This window comes from Pipra filicauda, unplaced genomic scaffold (assembly GCF_003945595.2).
Source record: "Pipra filicauda isolate LSUMZ 115617 unplaced genomic scaffold, ASM394559v2 scaffold561_size491250_pilon, whole genome shotgun sequence".
Taxonomy (NCBI): Eukaryota; Metazoa; Chordata; class Aves; order Passeriformes; family Pipridae; genus Pipra; species Pipra filicauda.
Window position 1 is genome coordinate 35,695 of NW_024104711.1, and position 15,541 is coordinate 51,235.

General features: G+C 55.7%; 1 protein-coding gene across 1 annotated transcript; it reads right to left on the reverse strand.

Annotated features, from left to right (window-relative positions):
* Window positions 1-910: 910 nt before the first annotated feature.
* LOC113998059 (arf-GAP with SH3 domain, ANK repeat and PH domain-containing protein 2-like) lies at window positions 911-14,904 on the reverse strand. The gene is made up of 19 exons (XM_039387432.1): window positions 14,865-14,904; window positions 14,671-14,681; window positions 13,649-13,735; window positions 13,360-13,460; window positions 11,976-12,045; window positions 11,464-11,551; window positions 10,950-10,998; window positions 10,423-10,586; window positions 10,065-10,198; window positions 9,322-9,413; window positions 7,311-7,488; window positions 6,362-6,447; window positions 5,906-6,021; window positions 4,146-4,213; window positions 3,582-3,689; window positions 3,251-3,452; window positions 2,705-2,844; window positions 1,936-2,058; window positions 911-1,715 (listed from the first exon to the last, which is right to left on the reverse strand). The coding sequence occupies exons 1-19, from the start codon at window positions 14,902-14,904 to the stop codon at window positions 1,641-1,643; spliced, it is 1,932 nt and encodes a 643-aa protein (XP_039243366.1). The 3' UTR covers window positions 911-1,640.
* Window positions 14,905-15,541: the final 637 nt, after the last annotated feature.

A 15,541-nucleotide genomic window follows, 5' to 3' on the forward strand; every position in this document is an offset into this window, starting at 1 on the left:
TGTGGCTGGGGCAGGCAGGGTCTGGACAGGCAGAGTTGAGTGGCCTCATCTCCCCGCCCTTGCCCCTGTGCAGCCCCTGCTCCACGGATGGGACCCCTCCACCTGCACCCACACCACCACGGCAGCTCAAATGACTCCACTGTCCCTGTGTCCAGAGGTGCCCTGGCCTTGGGGTTCCCCAGCCCAGAGACACTGGCCACAAGCCACCACACCTCAGCCATGTGGCCCCTGCACTGGGCTGCACTCGGTGCCCACAGACCTGTCTGTTCCCACTCAGCCCCAAGAAACACTGCCAGGAGCTCCACAGTCCCAAAACAGGGAAAGAGCCTCTCCTGGTGTTGTGACCTCTTGGTTCCCAGCCAGTCCCCAGGACCCCTCACCTTCTTGGGGGAAGTGCTGCTGAGCAGGTGATGCTTCCGGGCTCGGGGGCCTCTGCAGGGCTTGTTGCAAGAGCAACAACAGCCACGGGAAGAGGAAGTGTTGCACCATGACGTGGGGGAGAACAGCGAGTGGCACAGTGAGGTCAGGGCTGCTGTCCCTTCTCCAGCAGTACCTGCCACTGGCATCCTGGCACGGCCCCTCCACACAGCCCTGCACCGTGGCAGCTGCTGGTCCCACTGGGGCTGGATGCCCTGGCCATGTTCCCAGGGCCAAATCAGGAAATTAATGATCAAAAAGTTCCTCTGAAGGTGGGAGAACCTGCTTTGAGTGGAACTGCCCTCCTGCCCCTGTGTGTCCTGCTGGGATGGCTCACTGACATGAGCAACATGGAGCTCTCAACAGCCTCGTGCATCCAGCACCTCACCAGGTTTCTTTTGCTCATCTGAATGGGATTTTGGCTCAGAGAGGACAGAGAAGGACTGTGAAATGCACCTTGGCAACTAGAAAAACACAGTCAGTGGAAAAGCAGTGCCAGCTGAACTGTGAGTAATTTTATCCAAGGGGAGGTCAACACTCTGCTTTGCAAGGTTTGGCGTCTGAGGTTTGGTGCAAAGACAAAGGATCTAGAAATTCAAACTAGAGCAGCCCTGCAAAATACAAAAAGTCAGTATTTACTGGTGACAGGCTCAAAGGGCCTCTGCACCACTTCTGGGGAGCCAGGCACTGGAGGGGCAGTGCCCTGAGCTGCCACAGAGCACATTTTCTGGATCACACACAGAGTGAAACAGGGGTGGGAGGAATTAGGGGCAGCACTGGCTCTGTGATGCTGGCTTCACAGCACTTGTTTGCATTCCCAAGGTCCAGCCCACTGCAGCTCCCGAGCCTGGCAGGGCACAGCACTGCCCCCCACAGCCGTCACTTCCATCAGCACTGGCAGAGCAGGGAGCTCCAGGGAGCAGAGCAGGGAGACCACAGGACAGCAGCATGGACAAGGCAAGGCAGGGCCCAGGCATGGGGCAGCAGAGCACACCAGGGCTGGTCTGTGCATGGGGCCGTGGCTGAGGCAGGAGCACCACTGTGGAGCCCGTGGGCTGCTGTGTTCTTGTCTTTGGGCTGGCTGAGAGGTTCTCCGAGACAGCCCAGAGGAGGGGTGGGCTGGAGGACGAGTGCTGGGGTAGCAGAAGTGAGTGCAGATGGTAGCTTGGAGAATTGCATTTTAAGCAGTTGATCAGATCTTCTTTCTTGAATTGAAGCAGCTCCTACTCGCTGAGAACGTGAACAAATGACGCAGGGAAGGCACCTTCCCTGTGGGGCTGCCCTTCAATCCACCCTTTCTGTGGGGAGACAGGAAGGAAAAGGAGTAGTGAGCACAACACAGGGGCATTCAGGGGCATGAGGAACTGGGCCCATAACAGCTTCCTTTGATTACCAGGGAAAAGATGGAGAGACAGATGCACAGCAGGAGATGACAATGTGTGCAACATTAAGGTGGGAAATGTCTGGAGAGGGGACCATGTGCATCCAAGTGCCAGCTACATGCACAGGTTCACTCACCCACCAGTTGCTGTCCTCCTTTTCAGACACCACAATGACCTCTCCTGTGTGGAAAGTCAGCTCATCCTCCCTGTCAGCGTCACAGTCGTAGAGAGCGCGAACCCTGCGGAGCAGCCGTCGGTTCTGCAGGGAGAGAACATCGTCAGACACAACTAAAATGGTGCCACTGTCCCGATCCTAAAGGCCCTGACAAAGGTGTGAAGAGCAAGGATGAGAGACTGGGAGATTTCCTGTGCAGAGAGTGCAGAGGTAGCAGATCATCTGCTGGGAGTTTGGGTGGGACAGGGGCTCCTTCTGCTGGAACATCCTTCCAGAGGCAGCTGCTCCTCTGCCCCAGGACTGTGGCACGTGCCTGTGCAGGGAATGGGGTCCCCATTCTCTCAGGACAGGTCTGTGTGAGGAGACAGTGGTGCTGACTTGTGTCACCACAACTCTAAGACCAAGCAACCCAAGCAAGGTGTCCCTAATGAAAGGGCTCTGCCTCTGCAGTATCATCAGGGAGAAAGGTGTCCCCTGCAGCCCAGAGGGGCAGGGCCAGTGTGGACACTGCACTCTTGTCCATGTCTAAAACTGCACTCCCTGACCTGACAACCTTAAATCACGAACACGGCAGGGGTAGTGTTCCCAGCACTTAGCAGGGAGATGTCAATGCCAGGGAATCACAGAAATGCTGGAAGGAGAAGTTGCTAGGGCCAGCAGCAGCTCAGGTCAAAACCAAAGGGGATAAATACTGGCAGACGTGGGAGCTGAGCTGACCCTGACCACGTACCAAACTGCTCCTCTGAGGAAGTGGGACATTCCAAGCATGGCCAGAACATGGATCTGGCTCCTGGAGAGATCGGTGTGGGCCAGGCTCTTCTACTTTGCTGGGGCCAGACGTGCAGAGAGGGTCCATGGCTTTCAGGGCACCTAAAACACAACCAGGCTGGTTCATCTGCTCACATCTTTCATCACAGGCGGACAACAGCAACCACCACTGTGAGGCAACATGGTGCAACATGGTCCTCCACGATGGTACAGTGTGGGCAGCAAGTACCCCATCAGTCTGGGAGCTGGAAAGGGGAGGGACTGGGGACAGGGGAAGGACTGGGGACAGCTGTGCTGCTCTTCAAAGCAGGGATCAGTGCTAGGTCAGACCAGCCAGCCTTGGACCCTGAGAAGCAGAGGCCCAAAGGGCAACCCATGGCACCAGACAAGCCCTCCCACCCTGTTGGGGCCCAGCTCCCTCCCAGACCCCACTCTGCTGATGGGGCCGGGCTGCAGCAGCAGCAGCTCACCCTGCCAGCCCCCACAGGACCCCACCACGGGCTCTCACCTGGCTGTGCCTGCTGGGGCGGGAGTGGAGGTGGATGGGAGGGGGCCGGTGGTACATCCAGGTGTAGGTGGTGGGCTGGTGAGGGGCAGGGGTCCGGCCACCCGCCCTGGGGCACTGCCTCTGCTGCCTCTGGCCTGGGGACAGCAGCAGGGGGGTGGTAGCAGCTCTGGGGATGGGCAGATCCCCTCTTCTCAGGACCCATCTGGGAAAGGGGGTTTGCAGGTTGGATGGAGGGTGTACAGGTGGGAGGTAGAGCAGCACCCATGTCAGTGCAGGCAGCGAGGCTGCAGCAGCACACACGGGCCCAGCCCAGCCCCTCTCAGCACCTCACCTTCTCATCCAGGTCTTCGTCACTCTCAAACATGTCATCTTGTCCCAGCCACCGCTCGTATTCCACGTGGACGTGGGGGTTGAATTGATTGCTCTGGGCCTGCAGCAGCTGGGGCACAGAGGAGCTCCCTGAGGACCCACCAGACCTGTCCTCCCCAACCAGCTCCACAGGCCCCATATCCAATCACCCACCCTGCAGGGCAACATCTGCAGCTGCAGGCAGTTCTCCCCAGCAGCAATGGGCCATTGCCAAGGTCTCCAAATGCACAAATCAGGACGTGGAAAAGCCAAGCCTGCACTCACTGAGGAGATGCACAGCCCCAGCACAGCCCCAAGTCCCCCTGCATGATGCAACCCCTGCCTGGCCCGTCCTAAACTGTCCCGAGGGACCCTGTGCCAGTAGGACCAGCACCCGCCCTCCCTCCTCTGCATCCCACACTGGCACTGGAGATGCTGAGGGGCACAGGGGGCCCTGTGGACAGGTCCACGTGGGTGTGGGTCCCTCACTGCTCTCTGCCGCTGGGATGTGTCCTGAAACAGGAGGAGTGGTGAGACAGTGCCTTACCAGCTTTTCACACAGGGAGTGTCTCATCCTCCTGGCAACATCCAGGGCTGTCTCTCCTGCTCTGTTAGCTGTGGGGGAAGCAGCACCTTGAGGTCCACGAGCCCATGCTGTGCTCAGTGAAATGAAGAGCCGTGCTGTGTTTGGGGCAACTGGCAAAATAAGCCTAAAAGAAGGAACAACCTATACCCAGGAGCAGAACAGAGGCTCAGACCATTGAAGGATGGTGGGGGGAAGATGAAGAGCATAGGAGCTGAGACACACAAATAAGGAGAGAAAGGAGTAGGAGTAAATCGATGACTCGCAGAGATGAGACAGGACAGAGAGGACAGAGGGACAGAAGAGCCTCATTGCCAGAGCCTCAAGGCTACAAAACCAGAGGAGCTTTGGGCAGACCTGGTGTATGTGTCCTGATGCCTAATGGACACCCAGGTCCCTGTGCCTGCAAGAAGGGTGTGAGTGCAAGTGCCAACAAGCCACAACCATTTTACTTTGGTTTCACTTTAAAATACGACTCCTTCCACTGCTTGGAGGTCTGAGGGTGTGACCTGTGATGGTGTTGCTGTCATGCAAAACCCCTCCTTGCAGAGCAGCAGCATGAGACTGGCTGGGGTCATGCAGGCTGGGAGGGTTCTGGGGAAGGGGGAAGGTGGGAGAAGGGAACAGCAAGAGGTCTGTACCCAAAGGGATTGCAGAGCATCCCCAGAGCAGTGCTGGGGCCTGCACTGTGGACTCAAGGTTCTTGAGGTGCCAGTGTTAGTCAGCAAAGGCAGGTCAGGCCCAACTGTGCCCAGCATGACCAAGGCAGTGATAAATTTGGCTGCCAAATCCCTGTGCAGCTGGGGGGACACACACCCAGCCCCTACTGGTCTCTTTGTCCTCCAAGGGGCTGCTCCTGTGCTGCCCAGAATGGGAAATGGGATCATCACAGGATCACCCCAATAGGCAAAGCTGAGTGCACCTGCCAGCTCAGCTGATACCTAGCAGTGGGAACACTTGTGCCTTCCCATTTCACCCAGGATCCCAGTTTTTAAGCTCACTTCTGTGATGTGGAGATTTATGGGCAATATAAATGGTTGGACCTGTGATCTGGGCACCAGAACACCAGCACACACCGTCTCAGAACCAGTGCTTTGACAGGCTCCTGCCTGTGCTCCAGTATTGAGGTGTTGGGTTTGGAAAAGAGTTCAGTGCCTGTTTTGGCTTCTGCTGTGCATGTGCTGTGTGTGGCAGAGCAGCTCAGGCAGTGTTTACCTAGCTGGACTCTGCCAGCTTGGCGAGCCCACCCCAGTGCAGTCCCACCAGCAAGGGGGACAGTGAAGTGGGGCAGAGACACAAGCTCCCTGGGTCAGAAGTACCCCAGAGCAAACTGTTTACTCCCTGGGGAGCAGAGAAGAGCATCCCCTGCTCACAGCTGGAGAGCAAAGCCACTGTTTCTGTCCCAGGCTGTCGAGAGCAGGAGCCTGTGAGATGGGAACACCCCACTCACGGGGGGCCACGTGCACCCCAAACCAGTTTGTGAGTGCTGCTGATCCTGGATAGCCAGCCCAGAGCAGTGTCAGAGCAGAGCACCTTGCTGGACACGGGCAGAACCTGGAGCTGATGCTGTCACCCTGGGGGCTGAGCTCCCCACCCACACTGCCATCAACCTCCCTCCCCCCAGCCCAGAGTTCTGGCACTCTGACAGACCAAGAAGGTGTTTCCAGAGAAGAGCTGGGCAGACATTTCATATGTGCACAGGGCCCAGGGTCCCACCCACTCACTGATGGTGATGTCGGCTCTGGCCCTCAGCAGCAGTGTGGCACACCGGGGTTTGTTGTGGGAGCAGCAGTAGTGCAGGGCCGTGTTCCCCTCCGCCGTCTGCTGCACCAGGATCCCACTGCAGCACAGGGGGACAACGTCAGCATCTCTAGGAAGAGCCACCAGCCCTAGCCCCAGCAAACACTGCCTGGTGAGAGCACACGTGTCCTGCTTCCCACCTCACCTGGAGAACAGGTGGTCACCACCATTGTCACACCTCAGCCCACGGGGGACAAGGGAACCCCTCTGATCTAGGGGTAGTTACCCCAAGCCCAACCTAAAACTCATTTGCTGGCAGGTTTTCCCTGTTGATTTCTCTCTTCTTTTGGAGCATTTTGGAGAAGGTCATCAGTCTTCCACCTTTCATTAGGGGTCATTAAAGTCAGCCATGACAAACTGACTGGGTGGGATGAACTTACCTGTTCCGGACAAGAAAATCAACAATATGCAAAGAAGTTTGATCAGACAAAAGCACTGCCAGGTGCAGAATGGTCTCCCCAGGTTCCTATAACCAGGAAGAATAGAGCAAGGATGAGACAGGGTGTGCCTGCAGTGCCACTGCAAGCAGGAGCCCTGTCCTTTGGGGCTGTCCTGACACACTTAAACTCCGAGAGATGAGTAAGTTTAACTGTCTCTTCAGAGGCCACCAAGGCTGGTGAGAACCTAGTTAAAATGGTGAGCTTATGCCTTCATGAAGAAGAATCAGTCATCCCCTTTTCACATTTAGAAACCACAGCAACCAAAGGTAACTTTTGGTCCCAGGCCACTAGCTGAACTCTGCCAAGCCCAGGATCTCAGCAGAGCCCTGGGGTGTGCGACAGCTGCTCCCTGCAGAACTGCTTCCCACTCACCAGTTTGTCCCAACATATCCCAGTGCTTCTTGCTCACTGCAGCAGTTTGCTCCTTTGCTTTGAGGACACCCACCAGCAGCATGCCTGCAGCTCCAGGGATTCCCTGAATCCCTAACAACACTCTCTTCTTCCACTTACAGCAATGACCCACACTGAGGTTTTGCAGGAAAAATTGCTGCCCTGATTTTTCAGCCTAGAGTAAGACTTGGATGTCCCAAGAAAATCCACTCAGAAGTTTACAGGTAAATCTCAGTTACAAACTGGCCTTGGAAAAGCCTTGGGCTTGTGGTTTTGACTCCTGTCCCCTCCACACACAGCATGAGGAGGGTTGTGGGGTCACAGCCAGAAAATCCTTCCTCTACTGTGACATTCCTCACCCTGCTTGAGTCTGCCTGTTGCTTCCAGCTCATACAAAGCACCATTTTCATCAGAAAACTTCTCTCTCAGGCACAGGGACCCTTGTGGACAGGGGAGAGCAAAGCTGTTTGCCATAGGGCCTGTGGGGTGGGTGCCTTACCTGCAGAGGGGCCAGCACGGGCTTGCTGAAGTCCATGTTCTGTGCATATGCTTGGAGCAAAACAAATATGTCCTTGTCCTTCACGGCTCCTGGGAGGGCAGAGTGCTGAACAGGAGGGCTCCTCTTGGCATATTTCTTCTTGACGTATTTGGAAATAATGAAATCCTTCCGAAAGGCCCTTGCAGAGACCAGCCAAATGATAGTTAGGGGCCACAGAGCAACCCAGCGAGCATGTCAGGCCCCCCTCCCTCCTCTCCCTCCACCCCAACCACCTTCCCTCTCTCTCCCTCAGCCCTGCCAGGCAATTTAGCACCTCCTCTCCCTCTGTCACATTCCCCAAACTCCTCTGCATCAGCATTCTTAATAACTCTCACAGAGCACTGTGGTTTTCTTAAAGCTTCCTCTCTGCAGTTTTAAAAATTATTTTGCATAATTAAACAAGACCTTGACTTTCAGGCACTTAAAGTGCCATGGCCTGGAGGTGAGGATTCCTGCAGGCACCGAGGGAAGCCAGAACCAGGCCCCTGTCTTTCCCTCCAGCAGGGATCTCTCTGCCTTCATCCAACACCCTGAAGTCTTGTGATTGTCTCCTTTACCAAGACAGAGACAGGAAGGGTCGGTGCCTCTCCCCCTCTCCCAGGCACTCTTTGCTTTCCAGAACCTCCTCCATTGCCTCTGCTCCAGCACGAGGAGACCTGACCCCTCTGCCCTTCCTGGTGGGAGATGCTCAGGGGTGCCATGGGGATTTACATACACTCCTGGTGATGTTTTATGCTCTCTTCTCCCTTCCCATCCTCCCCAGCCCTGACCTTTGCCTTTCAGACCCCTCTGCCCTCACAGTTCAGTGCTGGGCTCAGATCCCTGACGGTGAGAATGAAGGGAAAGAGCAGAAATCTCAAGGATTGGGAAATGCCATATGGTGTGAACTGGCCAGGAGTATCCGTGGGTCAGGAACAGCTTCCAGACTAGGACCCCCTGGAACAGGGGAGAAGCCAAGAACAGCGGAAGCAGTTGCCAGCCAGAGGATCTAGGGTGGCTGCAGGTGTCTTAGGGGGTAAAGGAGTGCTCCAAACAGAAAAGGTCATTGAGGGAGAACCAAATTACTAATTTCATGCAGTTTCAATTTTCCCAGCACACAAGTAGAAGAGCGGATCTGGCAACTTAGATCTTGACCACACTGTTCCAGTTGTATTTTCCTGTTCTCCCAGCTCTCTGATGCTCTCTCCCTGCTAAGTGCCATTCCTCACTCACCCATTCCCTGCAGAGTAGGTCCGCACTGTCCAAATGGTACCGTAGTCAGGACTTACAGGCTTGTAATGGAACCTAATTACGCCTGCTCTGCCTGCCTGCCCTCCAGCCTCCTGAAAGTCCCTTCAGCCCTGACAATGTTTCCCAGCTCTGTGCTTCCCTCAGGAGCGCTGCTGTACCTCAGGTTCATGGCACACCGCCCTGGAGAAGCCCCCAGCTCATACTGGTACCAGCCATGCCACCAGCTCTGCCCTGTGCTCTGCAGAGCCTGGGGGCACACCGGGATGAGGGATGGGAATTCCCACATCCTCAGCTACTTGCTTGCTGTGAGTGCTGATCCCACCAACCTTGGGCCACAGCCACTGTACACAGTGAGCTGCTCTGCACATGCACATCCCTGTCACCCATCCCCCTGAGCCCTCCCACCCTGCTGATGTGCAGCCAGAGCCACCCTGCTCTGCAGCTCCACTTTGGTTTTAAATTTTCCCTTCTTGCCTTCTCCTTTCCAACACTGGCTCCTCAACCTTTGTCCTGACCTCAAGGCCAATCCTTGAGTTATCCTGCTGGCTTTTCCTCACTCTGCTTCTCTCATTTATCAAACTTTTCCAGCTAAGCTTGATGAAACTGCTCCTGAAGAGAAGTGACAGTCTTGGGAGGAGGCTGAGCAGTGCCATGGTCCTGGTCACTGCAGGGAGCACACTGAACTGTGTGTTCAGTGGTATCTAACCTCCCACAGAAAAACAGCTCTTGCAGAGCGACTCACATGTCACTGTGAACAGTGGGCTTCAAAGAAAGGTTGTGGAGATTTGCTTCCATAACATTGTTGAAGCCAGAGTTGCCGATATTCCTCGCCAGCTGCAAAACGGACAAGGAAGAGGTGACAGGGGACACACAACAGCCATGGAGAGGAAGCTCCAGGTTGAGATCCTGGCCAGGTATTCAAGGGGATGCCAAGGGGTACCAGGATGGGTGTGCCCAATGGCTGGAGGCTCTGCTCTGCCTCCTGCTGCTGAGGACTCCCAACTCCAGCAGCACAACCAACCCCAGAGTCGACCCCTGGGCTCAGAGCTGGGCAAGCAACTACCCCTGCAAAAAGCCTTTTCTCCTGCCCTGCTCCCCAGCAGCAGCTCCCAGCACAGCCTGACCAAACCCATGAGCATTGAGAGCATTGTAGCCCTAAAGCAGCCCCATGCCAAGCCCCTGTCTGCCCCATGCTCTGCCCTCCCCCAGTTCCAGCTTGGCCCTGCCCCACAGCTCCTCTGCACTGGGGGACACAGATGAGCAGAGGGGACTGAGAGGGATGAGTGACCCATCAACAGCAAAATGACCCTCCTCTCCTCCTTGAAGATGACAATTCCTGACACAATAACCACTAAACCCTGGGAATTACAGGTCGGTATGGATCAGTTCAACAGGTAAAAAAACCCATGGAATTCACTTAGTTTTAAAGAGGTCCCAGCAGAAGCAAGAGAGGCTTGAGGACAGAGCACTCTGGCAGCATCCTACCAGCAATTCAGAGGTTGCCAGCTTGTCCAGAGACAGCGACTGGATGTGGGAGAGGTGCACACCCATGTCTCTGTGAATCCCAGAGCACCCACTGCAGATCAGGATGCCCAAGTTAATGGAGAGCCAAGAGGGATCTGCAGGGACAAGACCACAGGGCTTGTGTGCATCTCTTGCCTCTCCTCCCTGCTGGCCCACCCCATGGCACAGCTCCCCAGCAGGACAGAGGGGAGAAGCAAGACCCCAGATGCCTGCAGGTCTTCAGGAGCTGGATACCATTGGGGCAGGGCAGAGCAGTGCCTGTCCAGGGGGAGGAAGCACGGGGGCAGAGGGAGCCTCAGGACCAAGGGCAGGCTGTCACCTGGGGCAGAGCAGTCGCAGCACTCCCTGTTCCCAGGCATTCCTCTGAGCTCCTCGAGGATGGCCCCGGTCAGCTCCTCCCGGTTGCTCTCCCCTCCACCCTGGGCCTTGCTGAAGGCCACGTTCAGTGCCCCCTCCTTGCTGTTGCTGAGGACGGACACCCAGCTGCAAGGGCAGGGAGCAGATTAGGAACAGGGTCCCATGGGCCCTGCTCAGACTGCAGGGCAAGAAGGGCAGCAGGGCTTGTCCCACTGTCACAGGGGAGATCCCAGTCTGCTCCAGTCTGCCCCAGTCTGTGCAGCAGCCACCACACACAAAGGTCCTGCCCAGGACTCCATCAGCAGACTGGTTGCCAGGAACATCCTCCCAGCTCTGTGTCCTCTCTGTGACCAGCAGTTCCCCTGGAGAGACTGGGCATAGTCAGGATGCAAGGGGCATCAGCCAAGGGGTTCCCCATGCTGCTCAGTTAGCCAACAGCCCAGCTTGTCATGGGAGCCAGGGCAGTGTTTCTGGCACTGCAGTACTCACATGACACAGTCCTGCTCGTCCTCGGCCTGGAAGTGGAACGTGCGGTTGTCTGAAACACAAAGAGCCTCCCCTGACACCCTGCCGGTCCACCCTGCCTGCAGAGCCTTCAGGGCAAGGAACAGCACCCCTGAGCTGGGCCCAGAAGACCTGAGAGCAACCTCCAGCCCAGGTAGCTGGGCTGACAGCCCCTGCCCAGTGCACCTCAAGCAAAGGGACCTGCTCCTGTACCAGGAAAGAGGGATACTGGAGTTACTTTAACTGCAGCCCAGGAACTACACTTGTGTGGTCTCCAGGCACCCTGCACTGCCCCACAGCATTTTCTATCTCACCCCCCACGTGTGCATCACTGCTCCTGAGCAGAGCTGCCTCCTGGCACAATTTCCCCAGGGTAATCCCCCAAGCTGGCCCAGAGATGCAGAGCTTCCCCTCATCCCCAACACACCGGCTGAGTGCCAAGCACTGCCCCAGCTTCAGGCCCTTCCCAAAGGATCCATAGGCAGGTACCAGCACTCACAGGAAACCACATCAAAGCATTTCTTGTCACCCATGTTTGGCTTCACTTGGCAGGTCAGTAAATTCAGCCTGGCTGGGGGGCGGCTGAGCTGCAAGCAGAATGAGGAAACACTTGTGCTGTGGGGAGAAGCTCCACCTGGCTCTGGAGACAGACACATACCCAGCACTTTGTCTTGGGCTCAGCTCTCAGAAGCAATGCAAGAAATAGTGACACAGACCGTTTCTTTCCCAACAGCCACCCCATGCTTGAAGCCAGGTCCCCAAGCTCATCCCCTCCATGCATGAAGGCAGACAAGGACCTCCTGTGTTTGTCTAACACTCTGTGGGTTGCAGGGACTTCAGTCTCAAGAGAAAGGCTCCCGTGCCAGGGCAGTCCAGCAGGGTAAGTAGCAGGCACAAGGGGCCTGACAAGCCCCAGGAAGCCACTGGAGTGCCCAGCAGCAACAGCTCTGCAGACCCTGAGGGGTAGGGAGCAGCTCCCAGTAGGAGCAGAGTGGAAGAAGCAGTTCCTACCATGCTGTGAGAGATGGTCAGGTAGCCATTGCTGATGGTGCATTTCCTCTTCTGCCAGACTTTTCTCAACCTGGAAGTGAGTGGAGGTGAACTGAAGGACAGGCACGTGGAGGAGCAGCTGTGCAATGCAGTGCAGCACTGGCACAGGCAAGAGCCATGCAAGGCCCAGCACAGGCCCACAGCTCTCAGCAGACACAGCTGAGCTTCCACAAACTGGGTCTGTTGCTCTCGGTCTGCTCTGAGCTGAGCAGGATCTGTCCTGTGGCACAAACCAGGTTTGTACAGACAGGCAGCCCCCCACACTGCTGGGGTGGTGATACAGGAGCAGAGCAGCAGTCAGGGCAGCAGGACCTGCTAGCAGAGCAAACATCCAAGCCCTTCAGCTCCAAACTGACCATAGGCTGCTTTCCTGTGCCTGCCACTGTCACGCAGGGGAGAGGTGGGAGAGATACATCCACAGGGTGAGGAGATACTTCAGCCTGTGGTGAAGGAGACTCCCAAGTTCATTATTTTCTGTACAGTTTCACGTTTTTCTAGGGTACTTCATAGTCCTTTCCAGGTATGCAAATCTCTCTGTGATTCCCAACAAGCATTCTGGTGGGAGATGATCCTCTTTTCAAAGACAGTGGAGTGCTTTCCAGGCGCTCAGGGTGCTGCTCCTGGAAGACCCTGCTGGCTCTCTGGCCCACAGTGCCCTCTCCAACACCCATACTGTGTCTGTCACCCCACATTTCTGCTCCTTCCCCTAATTCTCACCATCAGGGATCTGAACCCAGCACTGAACTGTGAGGGCAGAGGGGTCTGAAAGGCAAAGGTCAGGGCTAGGGAGGATGGGAAGGGAGAAGAGAGCATAAAACATCACCAGGAGTGTATGTAAATCCCCATGGCACCCCTGAGCATCTCCCACCAGGAAGGGCAGAGGGGTCAGGTCTCCTCGTGCTGGAGCAGAGGCAATGGAGGAGGTTCTGGAAAGCAAAGAGTGCCTGGGAGAGGGGGAGAGGCACCAACCCTTCCTGCCTCCGTCAGCACAAGACCTCGGGGTGTTGGATGAAGGCAGAGGGATCCCTGCTGGAGGGAAAGCCAGCTGGTTCTGGCTCCTCACAGTGTGTGCAGGGATCCTCACCCCCAGCACTTGCAGGGTTTTGGAGGACATTGCTCAGCTTCAGGGGAGAGGAATGTCCTCAGAGCTAAAAGACGGACACAGGCTGCTTGGAGCTTTGTGTTGAAAGCTGTTGGAGGCTGGGACAGTGTCAAACACATCTTCATGAGTGCTTGTCCTGTTCCTCTGCCTTGTGGCCAGGGAAAGGAGGCTGGTTTCAGTGGCCCTAATCTGGCCCCAGGTCACCAAAGTACAATTGAAAGGGTAATGTTGATCCCAACTTACCCATCACTTTTCTTGAGGAGGGTCCCTGACCTCTCTGTGCCATGCTGCTGGTTCTCTTGCAGCTGGTGCATGTTGTGTCCTGCCTGCCTTTTCCCAGGGTCCTGGCAGAAGGAGAGAAATAGCAGCAAGGTCCCACCCCAACAAAACCACTGCCAACCAAGAGTGTGGCCTCGCAGGACTGCCAGGGACCCTGTGCTCCCCCAGAGCTCACCAGAAACCCCACAGCTTTTGGTACCAACGGGGAGACATTACATAAGCAGCTGCTGTGCCATGAAGGATCAGACCTTACCTCCTTCTGCTCCAGCTGTGATGCCATTTCCAGCTGATGTCGAAGGGAGCAGAGCTGCTGCTTCACCTGATCTTTGTCTGAGAGGCACTGGAGCACAGTGAGCCTCTCACATCGTAGCAGGAGGCTCCTGACTCAGCAGCCCCAACTCCTCCTCCCGGGTGCAGCAGAGCTGCCCCCACTCCACCCTCTGCCCTCACTGACCCCTCGCTCTGTGGGACTCACTGAGCCCCATTCCTGCCACGGGAGTTTCCGCTGTGCCCTGGTATGTGGTATGTGAGGAGGGAGGCAGGCATGTCCCAGCACCAGCACTCCAGCAACGAGACCACAGGAGAGCAGTCTGCATTTTCCTGTGAAAACAGCTGTTTGCAGTGTAAAAGCAACCAAGAGCCCGAAGGTCACACTGTAGTAGCTGCTAGATTTTTTTTTTTTTCTCTTGGTAGCATCAGGAATTTAAAAAATTAAAAAGTCTTCAAGTTATCAAAAGCTGATAGAGCTTGGCACTGGAATGTGCCCCTGAAGCAGAGCCTGGGGAGTTGTCTGCATGATGGATCTGTAAGATGCTGCTTGCTGTGCTCAGTTACCTTGTTCTCTGGTGGTGCCTCCCCTCTTTTTGTTATTTACATAATGACTTTTAATATGAATCATTACAAATTACAGAACAAGCAGGGTAACACACCTAGAGCAGACTGATTCAAACAGAGCAACAGATGCCCAGAGGAGACCTGCACTACAGGACCAGGAGACAGGAGTACAAGTGGTGGTGATACAGTATCTGGGTGATACTCTGCAAGTCTGGAGTGTGGAAGAAGATGAACAAGACCAAACAAACTGGAACAGAGATCTAGAAATGCTGGGAAAACAACATAAATGCTCTGCTGTACTTGAAGGACGTCCTAGCCCCTGGCACATGAGTGCTCAGACTGTCTCTGAAAGCATTGCCACTTGGAAGAATGTCCTCCTGTCTCCAGGCCATGTCTGACTGACAGAATGCAAAGTCAAATGCTAAAGGTCACAAGGCTTACAGGATCTGCCCCTGAGGAAACACATTAAGAGCTTCAGTTGGCAGCAGCTGGCATGGAAAGCCAAGAGCATAGATGAAAAATCTGGACATCTGCAGAGCAGTTGAAGGTTTGGCAGAGAAATAGGCTTGTGCCTCCTTGGTACACTTCTTTACACTTGTTCCTTCTACTCTGTGTCCTGGGGAATGGCCTCATACTTTTCCCGCTCTCAGTGATGGCTGCCTTTTTCCCCTCCATGGACCACTGTGTATCAGGAATTAATGATTAATAGATGTGAAGAGCTCCTCCCCCGCCCTCCCACTCAGTGTGCACACACAGACACAGATCTGCAATTATAAACTGAAATATTTGGAGAAAGCCTGAGGCAGACACCATTTTAAGTCACGGGGAGACCCAGCCTGGTGGTGTGGTGGGAAATGTGTCTGAGCATGGCTGAAGGAGCCAAGGGGCTGTTTTGGGAGTGTGCACTGGGCGTGCTGGGGTGCACTGAGTTTGTTTGCATGGACCAGTCACTGCTGGAGTGCACCAGGTGTGCTGGGGTGCACTGGGCACTGCTGGGGGGAAAGGGGACTGTTTGTGAAGGCAGAAAAACTGGGAGTGACACACTGTCACACCCCAGGGCCCTGCTGTAGCCCCAAGCAGGTGCATGGCTGAGCCCTTTGCAGCCTATTTCACCCCCACTGTGCAGCCCAAGGGTCCCCTGGGGGAGAGAGAGCTCCCTGTTTGCCATTCTGTGGACCCCATCTGTGGCTGCTCTGGCCCCCCCGGGGGAGCACCATGTCTGCCCCACACTCACTCCTGGCTTCATGTCCAGCCAGAGTCCTCACCACCTTCATACCCACCTGCCTGCCTCTGCCCAGACAGTTTCCTCCCC

Coding starts and splice junctions, on each gene's coding strand:
- LOC113998059 (XM_039387432.1), bottom strand. CDS start 14,904: ATGGAGGGGAAAAAGGCAGCCATCACTGAGAGCGGGAAAA. Junction 11,552..11,975: donor TGACCATCTCTCACAGCATG/GTAGGAACTGCT, acceptor TTCTGCTTGCAG/CTCAGCCGCCCCCCAGCCAG. Junction 1,716..1,935: donor AGGAGGACAGCAACTGGTGG/GTGAGTGAACCT, acceptor GTCTCCCCACAG/AAAGGGTGGATTGAAGGGCA.